Here is a 21,900-nt window from a genome sequence, read left to right as displayed (position 1 = left end):
GAGGCTGCAGCTCTCTGGGTCTGACACACTGAACTGACACTGCACTGGGGCCGCCGGGCTGATTTAACCGCTCCGTGATGGGAGTTACTACGGGGGTGGGGGAGGGGCCTGCTCCCCCGAGGGAGGGGCCCCTTCACAGCAATGACCGAGTGGCTGGTTTTTTGGTTTTTCTTCATCCCTCTGTCTCTTGCTCTTCCATTAAGTTAAGGTTTCAAACCTACTGGGCTTCCTTTTTTTTTGTTGACACGGTCATTCTGTACTGTTTCTGAATCACAACAGCAGCCGTCTGTCAAGTAAATAGGTGAAGAAGACTTACGAGATGCAACTTTATGAGTGGTTATGAAAAAGTGAGGCTGTGTGATTTTGTGCATGTGTGAGTGGTACCAACAAGTGTGCGTAACTGTGTATCATTTTTTTCAAACCAACAATGGTTTTATATATATATATATATATATATATATATATATATATATATATATATTCTTCTTCACTTTCATTGTTGTCAGTGGTTTTCCATGGTGTGTGTGTGTGTTGGGTGGGGTCCGGCAAGCTAGAAGAAACTGAAATTCTTATTGGCATCCAATGATTCATGGGCCATGGGATACACAAGATGGAGGGGCAAACTGGTCCGGCGAGACAAAGGAGCCAGAGACGTGCTGACGGGAGGGATTACATTTTTTTCTTCTTCTTCTTTTGTTTTTCAAACCCCGTCATCAATAAAAGGACTCCCTATCTTCTCCGTAATTACAGCCGTCATCCCCCCCCCCCCCCGCTCCCATTTCGCCGCCTTATCGTGTCATTTTTGGCCCCTAAACTGGCGTTGGGTATTTCCAATGTGGGCGCCCCCGCTCCTCTGGGAGAGCCGAAACAAAACCGCCTTGCTCAAAAGCGGGCGCCCCGGGCAGAAGTATTCAGAAAACTGGAAACAGGGCAGCCGGGGGTAAAATGGAGATGGCTGATGTCTGGCATTCTTTGCAGAGGTATGGAGCCCCCATTGTTCGAGTCTCACAACTGCACCGGGACAATCCCTGAAAATCCTGCTCAAGGCCGCACATCCCCGCCGGGGAAAAAATAGAGCGAGAGACCCCCCGTTTCCATCTAGGACCGCGGATGTCTGTAACTTGAGACGCTTTGTCACACATGGCCGTTCTGACACACCGTGTCGAGTTCAAGTGAAATCGGTCACTTGATTTTTCAAGGATATCATCTGCGTAGGAACGCGCCTTGTTGACAGTCCGTGCAGAGACAGACCCACCGCCGCTATATTAAACCATGTGTATATTTACACACACGGCACAGGGGCAACATGGACCCCCACCCACCCACCCCACCTTCAGCAAACGCAGGCGTTGCGAGAGATAAAATAATCTGACGTGCAGATTTATCTCAGAGTAAACATGTAAGAGGTAACAACATGTGCGGTGATGCAACGCGGCACGCGTCCGCAGTCACATGTAGGGAGTGACAACAGCCGCAAAAAAAAAAAAGAGTTTGTGGGGGGAAAAGAAAACAACTTGCAAAAACATACGACTGGAAAGTCACCTAAAAAGGCAGTTCTGTTAGAAAACTGATCTGAGTTGTGAGGAAAAACTACAGAACTAGACTGTATGTCAGTTGCCGGGACGCTAAATCACCATGCGGGACCTTTATGGCCCTCGCCAAACAGCGGCCTTACAATATTTACAAAATGTGTTTAAAGGTGTGCAACACGGACACCACACTGACACTATCAGAGGCAGGTAGGTTCAAATAAAACACTGACGTGGGCGGTAAATTGCAGTATTTCTTTTTTCCTTTTTTTTTTTAAAATGTTCCCTGTTTTTCCTTCCCGGTTCTATCCGGCCAATTACCCCGCTCTCCCGAGCCGTCCTGGTCGGTCGCTGCTCCGCCGCTGCTCTGCCCCCCTCTGGCGACCCGGGGAGGGCTGCAGACTACCACACGCCTCCGCCGGTACACGTGGAGTCGCCAGCCGCTTCTTTTCACCTGACGGTGAGGAGTTTCGCCAGGGGGACGTAGCGCGTGGGAGGATCGCGCTATTCCCCCCAGAACAGGTGCCAGAGGAGGGCGCTAGTGCGGCGACCAGGACACGTACCCACATCCGGCTTCCCACCCGCAGGCACGGCCAATTGGGTCTGTAGGGATGCCCGGCAAAGCCAGAGGTAACGCGGGGATTCGAACCGGCGATCCCCATGTTGGTAGGCAACGGAATAGACCGCCACGTCACCTGGACGCCCAAATTGCAGTATTTTTGACGTGTAGTGAAGTTAAAGTTTGTGAAAGCAAGTCGCAGGCTTATTCGACAAGCCAGGGAGAAACAAACTGTTTAACTGCTTGCAGGCCTTCACATGCACAGTGAGCCATACTCTGTATGTATATATACATATATATACGTATATATATATATATATATATATACACACACACACACATCAGCAGGGTTAAACCCCTTTTAAAATATACAATGTGAAACTGTGTTAGAAACTAGGCCTTCATATATAACCTACACTATAAAGTGAATTTTTGCTACCACTGGCAGACTTGTTTCTTATTCGCCATATCTCCTTTTTTAGGAGGTTCTGCCGTTGCTCGGCTCTGTTCTCCGAGCTGCCCTCAGCAACACATCCTCCTCGTGTTGTGACTGCTTGCTCCTCTGCTGAACCAGTCGGCTAAACGCCTCCGCGACACTGCCACACATTTCACAGCTGTTTCTGCACATGAAAACATCATGTTAACTACTGCTATATTTAATTGTGTTTGTGCTGAGTGCATGGAGAAAAACCTCCAAACACACTCCACACGGCTACCATCCAACAAGCTGAAACTCACACCACCACTATTCACCCCAACGAAACACAAAAACCAAACATGCCCTACCAAATGCTTCCGCACTTCAGCACAAACACTTCTCTAACTGCTGCTCTCCTCCTGCCACACTTGTGTCTCGTGATTTTGGGAAGATGGCGGCGCGAACTCACGTTTGTGGCGGCCTCACCCTGTGCTGACTATGCAGTGTCTTTGTCCACGTCTAAGTTTGTGACGTTGTGTGAAGTTTTTATTTTTTTCATTTAATGGCTGGGAGAGCTGGTGCTGGATCGGCCGAGCCGCTGCGTCCGGTGGGCCCAGGGACCACGGCCCTGCCCGGAGCTGCGCCCCAAGAGGAAACACCGAGGGCGGTCCGACAGAACGCAGAAGCGGGGCAGGCTAAGCTAACTGCTAGCCCATGCAGACCGGCGGTTCCGACAGTCCTCCTGGCCGGCATCGTTCTCCGGACAGTGGAGCTTTTGGACTGTGTTGCACTGGGTGGACTGTGTTGTTAACCGTTTGTGGTTTTTTTTTTGCTTTGTTCTCTCTGGTTTTGTATGTTTTTGGTGGTGTCGTTTTTGGGAAGTTTTGGATATGTGTTTCTGTGTTGCACTGCTGTGAGCTGGGAGAAACGACAAGAAATTGTCCCCGATCCCTGATTTATCACCGGTAACGCACAGCAAGCGTGTATGCACCTCTGTATGCGTGTATCTGCAGGTACTTTGTGCCTTTACCGACTTCTCACACCTTCCTGTAATATTTCTCAGGACATCCGACCGCTGCTGAATCAACAACCGCCTCCATGTGCTACAACCATCTAGCCGCCATGAAACGTGGCTGCAAAACCAAAGTCTGGTAGGGGTCTACATCCAAACCCCAACTACCCCTTACCAAAATAAGAGCGGTTAAAAGTATTCTATATGGACTCGCGTTGTGGATCTTAGACGGTTAAAGATGTTTGGGGCAATAACGGTCAGTTAAACCCCGTTTGCTCCAAAAGTGGGAAACATGTAGCCGGGTATACTCTGGGCTCGTGAGCAGATGTGTAGCCGCTTCACCGAAATCGGGGGAAAATACTTAGAGGGAATGTACATGGATCAAGCTAGTACCGAAACTTGGATTAATGTGGAACTGAAACCTGTATCGACAGTGATAGGGTTCATGTGTTGTGTCTGGTAGCATGTTGTCTTGTGGTAGTCATGGGTTGTATGACAGGAAGATTATCAATAACACAAGCCTTGCACATCCAGAATTCAACAACATTACCGTTGGCGTCTTCACTGCGGTGCGACTTGTGCTGCGGGAGTATTGGTGCACTGGTTTACTTGCAAAACGAACTCACTGCCTGCAGTCTTGTCAAGGTAGTCTACATGGTACTCTCAACTATATAACACACACCCTCAGCATTGCCACACAACCAGTTTACACACATTATTATTAGCTGTTAGATTGCTTTTTTTCACAATATCTGACAAAAAGTCACTGCCAGGACTTCTTAAGGCAATGCTAAAAAAAAAAAACTAGCACCACGGCCTCAAGGTTGCGTTTTCGCGATAGCTTGTTGGACTAATCTTGTTTTTTTTTTTTAATGGTGTTGCTGGAAACACTGTAGTCCTGTTCCTTATCACCTCCCCACGCACAATAACTAATTTACAGTCAGGGGTAAGACGGCATCTCACTATCCATCTAGATTAAGGTTGTAAAATGGATCCCTCCCTCCGCCAGCTGCATGAATCAACATCCTTGACGGGGGGGAAGAAGACATAAATCAGGTTTCTATCTTAGATAAAGTCAGTTTGTATTCATTGCTCAGATATTTTACTCATTCCTGAGGGCTGAAGCTGGTTTAGTGAGCTCTATTCATGAGGCCTGCTGTTTCCCGGGCCTGGCTGTAAATAACAGTCTGCAGCACAGGCCGGATTAAAAAGAACTGGCCGGGGGGGGGGGGGGGATTCGAGCAGCCGTGCCGGTATGAAAACCGGGGAGCCTCGTTTGATTGGCGGAGCCGCGAGCAGCTCCGTTTGACACCGCGTCATCAGTAAAACAGAAATAAAGGTTTTAAGGAGACGAACAGCTGGTCGAGGGGGGCTGCACATGGGATCGAGACCAGTTCATAGTGAAGTGTGGTCCCAGACCTGTCTACAGAGCCGTGGGCCTCAAGATCACACACTTCTGCTTCATTCACCGACACCGGCGGCGATACCGGCGACTGCGGCGGTGTTCGACCGCTGCGAACCCTTGCGACCCAGTCGAGACCGACTGGGGAGATTTGCCAGTGCTGGTTGTGTCAGCACTTTCCTCACCGCCCAACAAAAAACACGCATGTCTGAACCTGAACTTTACTTACTGGCATCAGAACGTCCTACCAGACCGCAGCCATTCATTCATCCACTCTCCAAACCGCTTCTCCTGCTCTCAGGGTCGCGGGGATGCCGGAGCCTATCCCAGCAGTCGTTGGGCGGTGGCAGGCGGGGGAGACACCCTGGACCGTTTAGAGGGGAAAACCTCAAAAGCATTCGTGACGTGGCTAGCTGTGGAGCGAGCAGCACGCATTATCAAAGACATTCATTTGTATGCAAATTCTCAAGACGGGGGCTTAAAGTCTTGTGCAAAGCGGGTCTCTGATCTGAACAGCCAAAACCAGTCGGGTCTGTGGACAGGAACAGGATTTCTCTCTAACACACACACACACAAACGCACACAATCTTTTACAATGGATTATCTGATGTTCTACCCCCAAAGGCCATTTCTCAGCGGTTTCTTGAACAAGATCACTTAAGCGACACATCAGCAGGTCCACTATCACTGAAACGTGTCTCCTGTAGAATCTCCATTTGAAACTATTTGCTTTGATTGTCTGCAAGGACAGTGCAGAGCCACGTGCACGCCTCGAGTCCAACCAACTGAACAAACAGCACGGTAAATACGGTTTTCCAATAAATTCAGATTTACAAAGCATCACAGCACCCACACTGCTGAGAGCTCCTGCAGAGGAAATATCACGACCAACATAAACACATGCGGAGGGGCTGGACAGTAATGTAAACCGTTGCTGTGCAGTGCAATGCTTTTTCCACAGTTTTCGAGACTTTTTTTTTTTTTGCGTGGGGGGGGGGGGGCGGCATTTCTGAAACATTCCAAGTCATCCCATACGATAAAAATGAATCTTCCATATTTCCCAAAACTTTCCGGAGCTGCGGCGCGAGCCGGTAAGTGGGTCAGGTCTGAATGATGATCCAGAGAGCATCTCGCTGCCGTCTGCCACATACAGCAACTCTAGTGAGTCTGGTACGAGGCCAGGAAATCTGTTACAACTGAAGAGCTTGGGTCACACGCATGGAATTTCCTCTCCCTTCCTCCAGAGCCCGCCGCGAACCCGTGGCAGTGCGTGCTGAAGCTTTCTTTCTGCCTGAGAGCGCTGATTTTGCGGTGGTAGGTTTCACTCTAAATGGGATGTGGAAAAAAAAAAAAAAGCAGCCGCATTGGAAGGTGTGTGTTTGTGCATGTGTGCGTGTGTTGGCTTTGGTAAACAGAGCCACAAAGGTCACCGTTAATGCTCTGTGTATGGGCGGGGGGCTTCAGGGGGCTTCGGGACAGGCAGACACCTCTGCACTGACCCGTCAGGACTCTGGACAGATACCGTCACGATTACACTTTAATCTCATTAGAAATGGACAATCTGCCAGGTAGCGTAGTGGTCTATTCCATTACCTACCAACATGGGGATCGCAGGTTCGAATCCCCGTGTTACCTCCGGCTTGGTCGGGCATCCCTACAGACAGTTGGCCGTGTCTGCGGGTGGGAAGCCGGATGTGGGTATGTGTCATGGTTGCTGCACTAGCGCCTCCTCTGGTCGGTCGGGGCACCTGTTCAGGGGGGGGGGGGGCTGGGGGGAATAGCATGATCCTCCCAAGCGCTACATCCCCCTGGCGAAAACTCCTCACCGTCAGGTGAAAAGAAGCGGCTGGTGACTCCACATGTATGGAAGGAGACATGTGGTAGTCTGCAGCCCTCCCCGGATCGGCAGAGGGGGTGGAGCAGCGACCAGGACGGCTCGGAAGAGTGGGGTAATTGGCTGGGTACAACTGGGGAGAAAAACTGGAGAGGGGGGGGAAATCCCCCCCCCCCAATAAAAGGAAATGGACAATCCGAATCATTTGTAAGTTAACTTGATTTCCACGGATACCAGGAAGGAGCCACACACTGCCCATGTCCATAGAGAGCTGGGAAACCCATCGGTTGAAACAAACAAACAAACAAATACACAATGACTCGTTCCCGTGTGTTGGCATAGTCAGGGAATAGCGAAGCCACCGCAGCTTAGACTGGGAAGCAGTAAAAAAAGAGTGAGTGCAACGCAAACAGCACGGCATTCCTCAAATGCCTTATGGGAAGAGGCGACTGTGGGACCCTCATTAACCTTTGGTACCTATTTCCATTATGGAGAGATTAGACCAAGAATGACCTCTTAATCTCCTATACGTTACCTATGGGCCAGAGGTCAAAGGTCAAGCGGAGAGGGCAGGGCAGATCCAAACATCCAGACTTTTGCCTCCAACGCTGACTGAATCCAAGGCCACATACCTGTTGGTTGAGAGCAACTGATATTTCAAATTCTGGGACTGTTATTAAGTGTAATTTGTTTATTTGCCCCTTGATAAAACATAGGAGGGTGGAGATAAGAAATGATAGATTTTAATGACCCAAAAAATAAGCAAATTAGATGAAAATGGCGGGGTTTTTTTTGTTGTTGAAAATAATATAAAAAACAACAACACAAATGTCCTCTAATGACAACATAATCAATAGAACGCTCTCTCTCTCACACACACACACACACACACACACACACACACACACACAAAATAAGATCTATGGTATGGTCAGCAGAGGCGGACCTGGGCATCCAGGTGGTGTGGCGGTCTATTCCGTTGCCTACCAAAATGGGGATCGCCGGTTCGAATCCCTGTGTTACCTCCAGCTTGGTCGGGTGTCTCTACAGACACAATTGGTCGTGTCTGTGGGTGGGAAGCCGGGTGTGGGTATGTGTCCCGGTCGCTGCACTAGCGCCTCTGCTGGGCGGTCGGGGCACCTGTTCAGGGGGGAGCTGGGGGGAACAGCATAATCCCCCCACGCGCTACATTCCCCTGGTGAAACTCCTCACTGTCAGGTGAAAAGAAGCGGCTGGCGACTCCACATGTATTGGAGGAGGCATGTGGTAGTCTGCAGCCCTCCCCGGATCAGCAGAGGGGGTGGAGCAGCGACCGGGATGTCTCGGAAAGAGTGGGGTAAATGGACGGGTGCAAGTGAGGAGAAAAAGGGGGAAAGGGGGGGAATCCCCCCCCCCCCAAAAAAGGAGAGGCGGACCCGAATGCAGATACATACAATGGCATTAAGTAAAGTAAAAGGGGGCTTACTGTTAGAGTCAAGGGGAACGAGAATGGCAGGTAGGGCAGGAAGTAGAGAGGCGATGGCAGATGGCAGAGCTGGACCGAGCTGAATGGTCAACAGCAAAGCTGAGCAGGGCAGACGGACGAGGAAGTGAGCGTGGCTGGCAGAGGACGAGGATAAGCAGCAGGTGGGGCAGGCAGGGGAACCGGAGCGCAGTGGTCCTGGAAGCACAAGGAGACACTGTAAATACAGGTAACTCGAACAAGACCAGAAATACCAACTCTGAGAGACTACCACAGTGGCTGAAACAACGATCTGGCGGTGACAGGATGGAGAACCAGAGTAAAAATATACCGTCGAGTTGATGGAAGGAAGGTGTGCAGGCTGGGCGGGTAAGGTGAATGAGCCGTAAATCAGGAAGGACCTGGGCAACCGGTCTTTCTTGAACACTGTCAGGTACCAGAAACTGTAGAACATGTTGTCATTAACTGCAATGGAAGGAAGGACATGAAGAAGGGAGGGGAAAGAAAAGGGATCACAGGGACAGAGCTAAAGAACATGCCGGAGTGCGGTGCTAGTGGACAGGGCAGAAGATGCTCGATCAGCTCCCCTCGGAGAACAGGGCTCGCAGGAAAAGTGTCAAAATCAGGATACCGTAGGAATTGATTGAATCCGGAAGATGGCAGTAACGCAGCAATGTGGATGCCAACTGCCGTTATGCATTAAAGGAGAAGAAGAGGGAGCCGGAGAGTGCCAGGGAAGGAAGCCATGCCCCCACCCCCCCCCACACACACACACACACAGACAGAGGCAGGGGATAACAGGAGACACCAGGAAAAAGGGAGACACACAGCAACACAAGGGGGAACAACTGGAGGCACAGCCGGGGCCACAACGCGCCAACTGACCACAGCATTGTAAGATGATCGAAGTTGAACATCCGTGAAACTGAAAGGGGAAAACTTTGCAGAAGCAAACTTACAAGCCAGTAGCTTTTTCTTTCCTCTGAGTATCATGTAGCTGGATTTTCTCCCCTCAAAGACCATGTTTAACAACGTTTGACTTACTTTATCTTTAACTTTTAATATGCCCAAGACCTGGGTTCGAGCCCCGGGGTAGTCGAACCTTGGGGATTGTCCCGGGTCGTCCTCTGTGTGGAGTTTGCATGCTCTCCCCGTGTCTGCGTGGGTTTCCTCCGGGTGCTCCGGTTTCCTCCCACAGTCCAAAGACATGTAGGTCAGGTGAACCGGCCGTACTAAATTGCCCCTAGGTGTAAATGTGTGTGGGCCCTGTGGACTGGCAGCCTGTCCAGGGTGTCTCCCCTCCTGCCGCCCAATGACGGCTGGGATAGGCTCCAGCATGCCGTGACTCTAAGAGCAGGATAAGCGGTTTGGATGGACGTCCGAGATCACAAAGACGGTGAAAATGTCTCTACTGTGCTCTCCCACCGGCTTTAAAGGAGGGCAGTTTCTCAGGACTGCTTTGAAAGGAGTCTCACATCGACTTGGACCAATTTATCCAAAACACCCAAGTCAGAAAAAGAAAGCGTGAAAGAGGCCTACATGCCCAAGTTCATAACCTCCACTTAATCAAATAACACCCGATGCTGATGACAAAAGGACGGTTGTAGCTGAACGACAGATGAAATATGTTATTAAAGGACTTCTGAAATGGATATAAAGAACTGGGAGTGTGTCACATGATATTCAAACCACTGCTATAGGCACTGTGGATTAACATGTACAATACCACCAGTGTTCAACGTGGACGGACTACAGTGTTTGTCCGTGTTACCTGCACCTATCAATCTTTCATATCTGCTGCTAATAAAATTTATGTCTGCCCCCTTGTGGTATTAAGAGTAGCTCAGGCCAAAAGGCAGCTCCAAAACTTGGGGCCTCGCACATCTGACTGGAAAAAGAGAGCAGCAGAGCAGTCGTAGTCATTTTACATGTACTTGATTTAACAGACGCTTTTATCCTAAGCGACTTAAAAGACAGTCGCCTATTAGCAGTTAAACTGAAGTATTACCAGCTGGCATCATAAGAGTGCTACTTAGTAATCACTTCATGATACTGCCATATGAAGTAGTGGTAGTTGTATATCTACTAAACAGTAATCATATCACAGTAGTACTATACATAGTAGTACTAGTACATGTGTTACATAGTAATCATATCATTGTAGTTCAAGAGGAAGTAGTAGTGGTAGTAATAAACTTAGTAGTAAACATAGTAAACTTATCATAGCCAAGAGTTCATGCCGTGTTGAGTATTTGGTGTAAGTGCGACATAGATCATCAGGAGATGGTGAATAGGAGAACCAAAGGATAAAGTAGATTTACAGGACACGTCAGTGTAACAGACACATCATTGCTATGAGATTGCAGGTAAAAGAAGGGCACAATGGTGGACACGGATAAGCAAGGGCACAACAGTCGTCTTGTAGCTGACACCAATGGTAGTGTTAGATGAGTCATAGTAGCTGCAAAGTGCCACAAGAAACCATTTCAGGACTAAGGAAGACCTGGAAGAAGAGGGTTTTTAGGCATTTCTTGAATGAAGTAAGCAAGTCTGTAGCCAGGTGAGAGAAAACTCTGGACAGGGAGCTACTTTGGAAAAGGTGACAGATACTAGTTTGCCAGAGGCAGAATGAAGGTGGTGAGCGGGAGTGTACATGTTGATATGGGTTTGCAGGTTAAGTCGATGCACTTCCTTGAACTGCCCAAAAACACCAACAAAGACTTGAACGTCTTGGTAGTCAAAAGCCTTTTTAATCAAATCACATAGTAAACGATGCACAAACTGATCTGGCAAATGTTTTCAGGCTTGTTCCATCTGTCGTGTGTTTGTGTGTGTGTGTGTGGTGGGCCTCCTTTCTTCTCCGTGGATTGTCACCATGTCGTGGTGGAGAAGCTTGCGTGGTCCTGAGATCCCGAGAGCAATGCCGTCTGGAGCTATGCTCCTGGTAGGGTCACCCATGGCAGTAAGGTCAAGGGGGAGGTCCCTGACAAAGAGCAATCCAACCAAGACCTCAATGGTGGGACAGGCAGAGGATGATGGCTGACTTTAGGGAAGCATCACAACGGCTGGGAAGGCGGATGAAGGCTGCAGCAGAAATGGGCCCCCAGTCATTTTGGACTCCATGTCACTGGATCCTGACCCAGATCTGTCAAGGACCGTGTGGTTGCTGTCTGTGCACCAGTTTCTACATGTTAAAGTCACGCACAGGCATTCTCCATAAAGGGAATCCACCCTAACATCCTGGATTAAGTCCATCATGACTGGCTAGTGGCGACGGGGGCAGGATTGTGAGGTCTGGAAGCCCCTAGTCATGAGCTGGCACATCGGGCGGTGGGTGCTAGATTCAGTTGCTGGGCTCTTAGAACGAGGTAGAAAGAGCCCTTTCAGTAGCTGCACCCACGACTGAGCCGTCCTCTTTAGAATCTACTCTGCTCACCCCACCTGGGGAAGGGGCTAGAAAAGGTGCCCTAAAAACAGCCTGCCTTAAATCTCCTGACTGGATTACCATGTCCAGAGGGATCACCACATGTGGTCAGTAATGTATGTGGATCGCGGATCAGCCTCTACAGCCATCTGAAGAACCACAAGTAGACAACCCAATGGACAGTCATACTCGCTTTGAGTGACTGCTGATGATGACGATGATGATGATAGGCCTCCTGGTAGGGTCACCTAAGGCGAATAGGTCAAGGGGGAGGTTCCAGATGAAGTGCGATCTAACAAAGACCTCAACGGTAGAACTGGAGGAAGATGTCTCCAGGTCACAATTGCTGTGAAGGCGGACGAAAGCTGCAACAAAGGGTGGTCCCCAATTGTCTTGGCTCTCCATGCCATTGGACTCTGGCCACCCCCTGCCAAGGACTGTGTGGTGGCTGCAGGCACATCAGCCACTCCACGTAAAAAGCTGTCACGCGTAGGCGTCCTCCCATTATGCGGCTCCAGGATCGGCCTCTATACCCACCTGAGGACACCAGTGGACCCAGACGGAGGACGGTCATACTCAACCCCGAGTGACCGACGATGATGGTGGGCACAGGCTGGTTGTCAATATATAGCATCAACATATATACTGTATAAGCTCAAGGAGGCGGACCAATAGTAAAGATGAAAATTAATGAAATAAACCTACTGAACGGTGTGTGTAATTTCTACCTGTGCACTGATTTCTGTCATTCAGAGTCATTTTGGAACACATTCAGTAGATATCAGATATCAACATATTTCACTGAGGACTGTGTGTATGAGCCAAGCCTTTGATGGACGGAGCCTTTAAACAACCAAAAGTCAGCCGACCCAGCTCCTGTGATTCTGAATGCAGAAGTCTGGGGAGTGGCGGGACCATGAACCATTTACTTTAATCACTACCAGCGGGTAACTCCTACAGATATTTTCTAGCCGCGTTATGCTTTGCGAAAGCCAACATTATTGCACATTGCCCCTTTGAAAGTTGTTGTGGAAGATGTAGTAGCAGCGACGGTAAGCAGTATTAGCTTACTGCCATTTTCGGGTGCACAGATTGCGGAAGGGCTCTCCGTCTGAATGGTGAAAGGAGCTCTGGCTTTAAGCTGGCTCTGAGAGGGACCTCTTTACTCAGTGTAAATAATCAAGGAATGTGGAGCCAAATACGTCCCAGTCCATGTAAAGTGGGACCACACCGCCTAACACCACATTAAAATTCACAGGACACACTGGGTGTATTTACGCCGAGAGCAATACCTCTGAATTCAGGGTTTTCTCTCCCTGCTAGAGTTTAGGGTGAAATACGGGGGGGGGGGGGGGATTATCTGATATGCGCCCGTGCTGTAATACGGTTTAAATAATTTTTTTTTTAGATTGACAAACGATTTCACAGAGGTCCAACTGTTGGATGACTCAGTTTCAGATAAATCTCACAAGCGTGTTCACGTACTGGGGGTGATGGGGTCTCCAGGCAAAAAATAAACAAGTAAGGCAGGGCTTGAAGGCTATGGAGCGGGCCAGTAGTTATGAAGACAAATATTTCTCCTTAGGATCAGCAAGCCGCGGAAAGGTGTGTTTGGAGAGGAGACAGAGGGCTGCTTTGTCCGGCCTCTCCTTACAGGTCGGCTCCCTCAACCCCCCCCCCCCCCCCCAATGCGACCCCACCACTCACCCAACCCAACCCCCCCCCCCACTCCAAGTCCCCCACCTTCCTCAACCCCACCTCCCAGCTCTCCCGTGCCCCTGCTCCCTCGCTCCTGGAGCTCACACAAGGCTTAATGCTCCTTTAGAGATGCTATCTGTGCTCTGCCGTGCCCTCCTGCTCATCCTAGCTCAACAGGTACGTGTGTTGGCTTTCTCTATTTAGACAAACGGGTAAACAGGGTCGCCGGACTGGGACGCGATGCTCGGCAGAACATTCAACACCTTATCTTACGTTGAGATCTGGGGAAAGAGAAAATGATGCCATAGAGACGCCAAAATCTGTTCTAAAAAACTAAACAGCACACTGGCTAAGTTATAAGTGAATTAGTCTGCTGTTGAATTTATGGCTTTTTGGACGGGGCAACTATTCAGGACCAGCAGTATTTTGAGAGTGAATTAAACTGCAAAGTTTGTGATGAAATCTATAAATGAACTTAGGCATAAACAGGACTTATCTCCAGGTCTGTCGCAAGACGTGCGGTAACGTTTCCGTCCGCTCGTTGGGACAGGGGTTAGCGTCTACTGTACGGCGGTCTGCACGAGGAGCGCTCACCGGCCAGACAAAACAGCAGCACGGGTTTTCAAGGCTTTGCGTTTTAAGGCTTCGGCAGATCTGTTTTCACACTGTGAAATGAGCTCATTCTGTAAACCTGGCAGAAAGGCTTCAGATTTTTTGGCGTAACCTCCGGCGACCCCTGGAAGCAGCCAGCGGCGGGGCAGTTGGAGCGCAGATGACACCTCGCATGCATTGCATCACAGCAAACATCAGTTTACAGAAGTGCGTAGTGGAATTTTACCTTTCCTGGGTGCTGCCGCTCAGGTTTTTTTGGGGGGTGGGGGGGGAGTCAGTAGTTTAACATGAATATAATTCATATTCAAAGAGCCGCTTGTTTTCGTCTGCAGTCGGGGGGACAGCCGGTTTCTTTTCAGCGCGGCGACCTGAACAGAAGAAATAAAAGAAATTCTGTTGGGAAGGTCTTTAGCGGCACAGCGTGCTGTTTGTGGGACCGGGGAGTTGATCTAGTTGAGAAGCGGTGAACTGCAGCGAGCTGCAGAGCTCACTGGTGAGAAGGGAACTGAAGGAGTGTAAAAACCACAAGACTTTACTGATCACCGTCACCTGAATGATCATTTTAACTGTCGTCTGAAAGAATAGTTTTGTGCATAAATTTGGTTAAGGCCAAGAGTTTGAAACGCCGCTCCCCTATAACACACCTCGAAGTTCACCAAGGCCTCAAGGACCATCAGAAACTGTACCGACTATTAAATATGACTTGAATGGGTTAAGTCTTAAAAAATACTTCTTTTTTCGGGAGCTTAATTTGGAGTTGTGATGCCAGAGGGACAGTTTCTTTAACCGTCTCACTCATTTTGTGTCTTTTCTGTGGAGCCTCAAGGTGGATTTATTTTCATGTCTCGATGGAAAAAACACTCAAAACAACCTTACATGAGAATTCTCCATCTCGACTCTTATTAAGCTTGTCTAGAAACATCTGATGTACCGAACTTGGCTGTTTCGGTCTGGTCTAGTAAAGGGGCTGCTGTTTTGGTCTGGTCTAGTAAAGGGGTGGCTGTTTCGGTCTGGTGTAGTAAAGGGGCTGCTGTTTTGGTCTGGTCTAGTAAAGGGGTGGCTGTTTCGGTCTGGTGTAGTAAAGGGGTGGCTGTTTCAGTCTGTTCTAGTAAAGGGGTGGCTGTTTCGATCTGGTCTAGTAAAGGAATGGCTGTTTCAGTCTGGTCTAGTAAAGGGGTGGCTGTTTCAGTCTGGTCTAGTAAAGGAATGGCTGTTTCGGTCTGGTCTAGTAAAGGAATGGCTGTTTCAGTCTGGTCTAGTAAAGGGGTGGCTGTTTCAGTCTGGTCTAGTAAAGGGGCTGCTGTTTCGGTCTGGTCTAGTAAAGGGGTGGCTGTTTCGGTCTGGTCTAGTAAAGGGGTGGCTGTTTCGGTCTGCTCTAGTAAAGGGGTGGCTGTTTCAATCTGGTCTAGTAAAGGAATGGCTGTTTCAGTCTGGTCTAGTAAAGGGGTGGCTGTTTCGGTCTGGTGTAGTAAAGGGGTGGCTGTTTCGATCTGGTCTAGTAAAGGAATGGCTGTTTCAGTCTGGTCTAGTAAAGGGGTGGCTGTTTTGGTCTGGTGTAGTAAAGGGGTGGCTGTTTCAGTCTGGTCTAGTAAAGGGGTGGCTGTTTCGGTCTGGTGTAGTAAAGGGGTGGCTGTTTCGGTCTGGTTTAGTAAAGGGGTGGCTGTTTTGGTCTGGTCTAGTAAAGGGATGGCTGTTTCGATCTGGTCTAGTAAAGGGGTGGCTGTTTCGGTCTGGTCTAGTAAAGGGGTGGCTGTTTTGGTCTGGTCTAGTAAAGGGGTGGCTGTTTCAGTCTGGTCTAGTAAAGGGATGGCTGTTTCGGTCTGGTCTAGTAAAGGGGTGGCTGTTTCGGTCTGGTCTAGTAAAGGGGTGGCTGTTTTGGTCTGGTCTAGTAAAGGGGTGGCTGTTTCGGTCTGGTGTAGTAAAGGGGTGGCTGTTTCGGGCTGGTCTAGTAAAGGGGTGGCTGTTTTGGTCTGGTCTAGTAAAGGGAGCACTTCAGTGTGAGGGCAGAATTTAATGCGTCAGGGTGATCACGCCCCATTTTAACCCATCAGAACATTAAGTTAAATGTGTTTGTGTGTGTGTGTGTGTGTGTGTATATGTGTGTGTGTGTTATGGTACCTGTGCTCTGGTCTGGACAGCAACCGTGTACATATGATGTGTATTAATACCAAGGCTGTCACGGCGGGAGCAGGAAGTGAGGACCCAAATGCAGACGCAGTAGCAGGTGAAATAAAAGGTTTACTGGTAGGAAACATGAGGGTATCAGGAACACACATGATGAGAACATGGTTGAGACGTGGTGGAGACATGGTGACCTGGTGGAGACACGGTACAGAAGTACAACATTCTGACAACGAACGCACTAAACAGCCACACTTAAATACACAGATTTTTTTATTATTTTGGACCCCCCCCCCTTTTCTCCCCGATTGTATCCGGCCAATTACCCCACTCTACTCCGAGCCGTCCCGGTCACTGCTCCACCCCCTCTGCCGATCAAGGGAGGGCTGCAGACTATCACACACCTCCTCCGATACATGTGGAGTCGCCAGCCGCTTCTTTTCACCTGACAGTGAGGAGTTTCACTGGGGGGATGTAGGGAGGATCACCCTATTCTCCCCAGTTCCCCCTCCCCCCTGAACAAGCACCCCGACTGACCAGCGGAGGTGCTAGTGCAGCGACCAGGACACATACCCTCATCTGGCTTCCCACCCGTAGACACGGCCAATTATGTCTGTAGGGATGCCCGACCAAGCCGGAGGTAACACAAGGACTCGATCCAGCGAGCCCTGTGTTGGTAGGCGAAGGAATAGACCGCTACGCCACCCGGACACCCCAAATACACACATACTTGATTGAATAATCAACAACAGCTTTCAGGCAAATAAACAACAGGTGAAAACCGGAGAGTTCTCCGGACTGGGACATGGAAACCAGGGCTGGAGTGGCCGGAACCGGGGGCGGCCATGACAAAGGTTGGGTACCGGCGGGTACAACCCAACTCAATATTACGCTTTTAGTGGCAATTCAATACATAATGTGACTTTTCAGATATCAAGACACGAAAATAGTGAACTGATACTGAGATTTTTGTAAGGCTCCATCCACTTAACTACAGCAAAACGTGAAAACTGCAATAATTCAAAGTAAATGTACAACAAAATGCACTGATGTTAAGCCCCACGTGTTACAAAAGCCTAGATTATCAGTAGGATTGCTCGTAAACAGAAATTAGGCTTGGTCAACTGGATGAACATATCGGCAATCAGTGATTGGATGTTTTGGGCGATGTTTTGGAGTGATTTCTGTCATTTTATTTTGACAGTTTAATGGTCTGCTTTCGCAAGGATTCAACTCGGTAAATAATCAACCTGTACAGCTCAAGTCAAAACGTGTGTGGGTAGGGAACTGGCAGCTGGAGTTGGGCCGTATGCATGTTCTTCTTGCACTGATTTCCGACAAGTCTTTCACAAGTAGGGGGCGGTGACTGCAGGACAATTAAGCCGTCTGTCTCTAGTGGCTGCTGTCCAATTGATTGGTGCTGAAAAGCAACGTCAACTTTAATGCAATATCTGAGAAGCAGTATTTGAGAACTATAGCAAAAGCTGTATGTGCAGCTGTACATCCTGATTAGTGTCAGAGTTCTGTTATGCCCTCCTGCTTCTTCACTTGGAGGCTGTTTCTTTCTCTTTTTTCCCTCCTCAAATGGTGTCGCACAGCTGTTCAGCCTGTCTTTACAGCTTATTGCTTAGCGGAGATCTCAAGGTGATTTATTTTGCTTAATTGAAGATTAGCCCCGAGAGTACCCTGTAATGTTTTAGTAAAATCATAGATTTTCACATTAATGCTCGTGCAAATTGGTAGTGTTAGACTCTTGCCAGCACTTCTCATCTGCAAAGATGGCAAATGACTTCATTTAGGTCCTTCGTCTTGCTGGTTGCATCTGGTTTAAAACCAAAACAATCTCAAATGGGTGATTTTGTACTCTTTTTCACAATGAGCTCTTCCATAATTGCATTTGCTGAAAATGTACAGCGCACAGCACGGTGGCGCAGTGGTTAGCATGGTTGCCTCACAGCAAGAAGGTCCTGGGTTCGAGCCCTGGGGTAGTCCAACCTTGGTGGGTCGCCTGGGTCGTCCTCTGTGTGGAGTTGGCATGTTCTCTCCGTGGGTTTCCTCCGGGTGCTCCGGTTTCCTCCCACAGTCCAAAGACACGTAGGTCAGGAGAATCAGCCGTACTAAATTGTCCCTAGATCTGACCGTGTGTGGACCATGTGATGGCCTGGCGGCCTGTTCAGGGTATCTCCCTGCCTGCCACCCAATGACTGCTGGGATAGGCTCTAGCATCCCGCGACCCGAATTCGGATAAGCGGCTTGGATAATGGATGGAATGATACAGCGCGCGCGGTGGGGGGGCGACTATATCGGCAATCACCGATTGTTGGTCTGACAGCGGCTGGTAGGAAAATTTTGACATATCACCAAACCCTAGTAGAAGTAGAAATCACCTAATCAAACAGCACAGCATCTGCTCAGTGATATCCTTCTCTCTCGAACCCAGGGCCTGAGCGGGGCCCAGAACCAGGGAGATGGCCAGGCAGCTGTTGAGAGGCGGCAGTTCTGCCAGTGGCCATGCAAGTGCCGGGCAAAGCCACAGTGCGCCCCCGGCGTCAGCTCCGTCCTAGACGGCTGCGGCTGCTGCAAGAGCTGCGCCCGGCAGATCGGAGAGCCCTGCAACGAGAGGGACGTCTGCGACCCACACAAGGGCATGTACTGTGACTTCTCCGCCGACCAGCCCCGATATGAGGTTGGAGTCTGCGCATGTGAGTGATTCTAGTCTTTTTTTTTTTCCTTCTTCATTAAACAGCGGCCTTACATTATTTTCAAAGACTTGAATTTCTTCGCTGTATTCAGAGCCTTTTTGGGACTGGTCAATGTGATTTCTGCAGACAGTGGCAGGGCAATACGATGGCCAAATACACAAGTCTTGTGTCTCGAGGAAAAAAAAGAAATATCTCAAAACATTTGAACTACAAATGGATCTGCAACTTAAAATGTGTTTTCAAAGGTATAATGGGACTGAAAAACACCATTTTTTCCAAGCCCTTTTAAGACCATTTACCCCATACACAGCATATGATGAAACAATTCTTCTGCCACACGCCACAGTGACCATTCACACTAGAGACCTACTGAGTAAATAAATTAATATAGTAACTGTTGTCCTGACCTACCGTCTACTCCAAAAACTTTAAGACCCTGAAGTTATTAAATGCATTTTCAGTCCGGTTCTGGAAACCCAGCCATCATCATCACGCACTAGTTAGCATACTCTACTATATAAGTGCCACTACCTGCTCTCAAACCAAGTAATAATAAAAAGTTAATAATTAAAACATAATAATCAAAACTGCATTCTGATTTACGCTACAAAACCTCAGACAGGTTTTAGATTTAATCTTAAAATTTCTCTTGACTCTGAGCTGTATTCCTAAAATTAGATAGCACCCGAACCCTGGCTTGTTTTTCTCTCCCTTTCCTCAGACCTGATGGCGGTGGGGTGTGACCTGAATGGGGCCCACTATGAGAATGGACAGGCCTTCCAGCCCAGCCCCCTCTATAAGTGCACATGCATCGCCGGAGCCATTGGCTGCACCCCTGCCTTCATCCAGAAGCCCGCAGGCCTCCTGGGTCCCGCCCCGTTGATGAGCAACGTGCCAGCAGGCCTCCGGAGTGGTCCCGGCCCCAGGAAGCACCAGCAGGACACGACCTACATGTCCATGCCAGGTGTGTATTTGTTGAGAAAACCGGAGAATTGCTAGCTTGTCCGGTCTGGAATGCTAATTGGTGTCAGAGTAGGCTGGAAGGAAAAGGGAGAGGGCATTTCATTACTTTGGCAGGACGTGTTGTGCAGAGAGAGAGAGAGAGAGAGAGCGAGAGTGAGAGAGCAGTGACTGTAGTTGCATGACTGTGGTTAACCAACCCCCAGAGAAGAGGGGAGGGGGGGGGATGGATGACTCCAGTCATAAACACTCAGAGAGCACGGGTGACTTGACTTTCATCAAAAGCAACTGAAGATCTCACTGTTTCACTTTGATGTACTTTTACTGCATTTTGTGTTGCTTGGCATGCTAAATGCGAAATGTCCCAGTTTCCTGTGAAGCTAAATGAGCAACCACCATTCTATTATGATCTTCTCCACCCTGGCATGATGCAAATTTAATCAAACTTCAATCACTGGTCCAAAGTAAAAAAACCAAAGCATCAATGTGATTTAGAAGTCATGAGTTGGCGCTCACAAGGTCATGAAAACGATTTTGGCATCTCAGGTTAATTTCATATTGCCTGGCCTCAGCCGTGAGTTAACAAGGGTCAGTATAACGGAGTCGTTTCTGGTCAGAAACTGTGTTACCACCAAAAAACAAAACAAAATGGTGCCAATACATATTGATCAGCTTGGTTTAAGGGAGTGGGAAACATTTACGAGGTTCTTGTCTGGACCTGTATCAGAAAGTCACACGCATCACAAGTCAGAGTTTTGTCACAAAGCCGACAAACTCGGGGGCGTCCGGGTGGCGTGGCGGTCTATTCCGTTGCCTACCAACAAGGGGAAGGCTGTTCAAATCCCCGGGTTACCTCCGGCTTCGTCGGGCGTCCCTACAGACACAATTGGCCGTGTCTGCGGGTGGGAAGCCGGATGTGGGTATGTGTCCTGGTCGCTGCACTAGCGCCTCCTCTGGTCGATCGGGGGCACCTGATCCTCCCACGCGCTATGTCCCCCTGGTGAAACTCCTCACTGTCAGGTGAAAAGAAGCAGCTGGTGACTCCACATGTATCGGAGGAGGCGTGTGGTAGTCTGCAGCCCTCCCCGGATCGGCAGAGGGGGGGAAGCAGCGACCAGGATGGATTGGAAGAGTGGGGTAATTGGCCAAGTACAATTGGGGAGAAAAAGGGGGAAACCCCCCCCCCCAAAAAAGAAAGCAAGTCATAGGCGGTAGGCAAGGCCATGCATTTGGTGGTCTTTGGGTTCATTGTGAGCACAGGGTCTGTGGTCTGCTTGGCACCATGCTGCCTAGAGGTCTGCGTTCAGGGACACTGTTGACACAGTACCCTTTAACTATAATACTGAAAGCTTACAGGGATCCTCCTTTAGCCTGGAAGAAGAACTGCTTGATCCAGACCACCCCTTGGAGCCCCTGCTCCAAGACCTGCGGCCTGGGAATCTCCATGCGGGTCAACAACGACAACAGCAAGTGTGAGATGAGGAAGGACCGGCGCCTGTGTTTGCTGCGGCCATGTGTGAAGACCGTGCTCAACAACGTAAAGGTGACGAGCTAGCCAAGCTCCCTCCGGCTGTTGAGAGGGGTCTGCACACCACACATGGCAAAGGTTCAAATACATTAAGCAACAAAGGCAAAACCTTTGGCCTGGTATGTGATGACAACAAACACGGTGCCCCATGAGGACCGCTATCCGCGCCGTAACCCTGCTCAGAATCAAAGCATGATCCACACACACCTCACACGAATAATCGCTAAACCGCCACCTTTATGAAATGCAAAATCACCAATCGCCCTCTCTTTTCCTCCACCCCATCTAGCTGGCGAAGGGAAAGACGTGTCAGCCGAAGTTCCAGGCGAAGAAAGCGGAGCGGCTTAGGTTTTCCGGCTGCACCAGCATCAAGAAGTACAAGCCCACGTACTGCGGCGTGTGCACGGACAAGCGCTGCTGCGTCCCCAACAAATCCCGCATGGTCACCGTCAGCTTCAGCTGCAAAGGAGGCCCCGGCACGCGCTGGAAGATGCAGTGGATCACCTCCTGCGTGTGTCAGAAGAGGTGCGACGACCCGGGCGACATGTTTGCCGACCTGCGCTTCCTCTAGCGGGCCAACGCGGAGCCTGCTCAACACGGTATAGAAACGGGGCGCGAGCCTCGGAGCAGCAGACTGGG

At 49.4% G+C, this 21,900-nt stretch overlaps 1 protein-coding gene across 2 annotated transcripts; it reads left to right on the top strand.

Annotated features, from left to right (window-relative positions):
• Positions 1–13,442: 13,442 nt before the first annotated feature.
• Positions 13,443–21,832, top strand: ccn6 (cellular communication network factor 6). Of its 2 annotated transcripts, none has more exons than XM_056295040.1 (5): positions 13,443–13,515; positions 18,512–18,773; positions 19,495–19,737; positions 21,104–21,276; positions 21,551–21,832. In XM_056295040.1, the coding sequence occupies exons 1-5, from the start codon at positions 13,468–13,470 to the stop codon at positions 21,830–21,832; spliced, it is 1,008 nt and encodes a 335-aa protein (XP_056151015.1). In that variant the 5' UTR covers positions 13,443–13,467. The 2 variants fall into 2 exon arrangements, with proteins under 2 accessions (XP_056151015.1, XP_056151014.1); XM_056295039.1 differs by having other exon boundaries at positions 21,083–21,276.
• Positions 21,833–21,900: the final 68 nt, after the last annotated feature.

This window comes from Lampris incognitus, chromosome 15, assembly GCF_029633865.1.
Source record: "Lampris incognitus isolate fLamInc1 chromosome 15, fLamInc1.hap2, whole genome shotgun sequence".
NCBI classification, from domain to species: domain Eukaryota; kingdom Metazoa; phylum Chordata; class Actinopteri; order Lampriformes; family Lampridae; genus Lampris; species Lampris incognitus.
The sequence above is the reverse complement of the archived record's forward strand: the minus strand, read 5'-3'. Positions and strand labels throughout refer to the sequence as shown.

What these genes read in the sequence shown, in the direction of transcription:
- ccn6 (XM_056295039.1), top strand. Translation starts at nt 13,468, where the DNA reads ATGCTATCTGTGCTCTGCCGTGCCCTCCTGCTCATCCTAGCTCAACAG. An exon ending in TGAGGTTGGAGTCTGCGCAT is followed by an intron (nt 18,774 to 19,494) that starts GTGAGTGATTCT and finishes CCCTTTCCTCAG; the next exon opens with ACCTGATGGCGGTGGGGTGT. An exon ending in CCGTGCTCAACAACGTAAAG is followed by an intron (nt 21,277 to 21,550) that starts GTGACGAGCTAG and finishes CACCCCATCTAG; the next exon opens with CTGGCGAAGGGAAAGACGTG.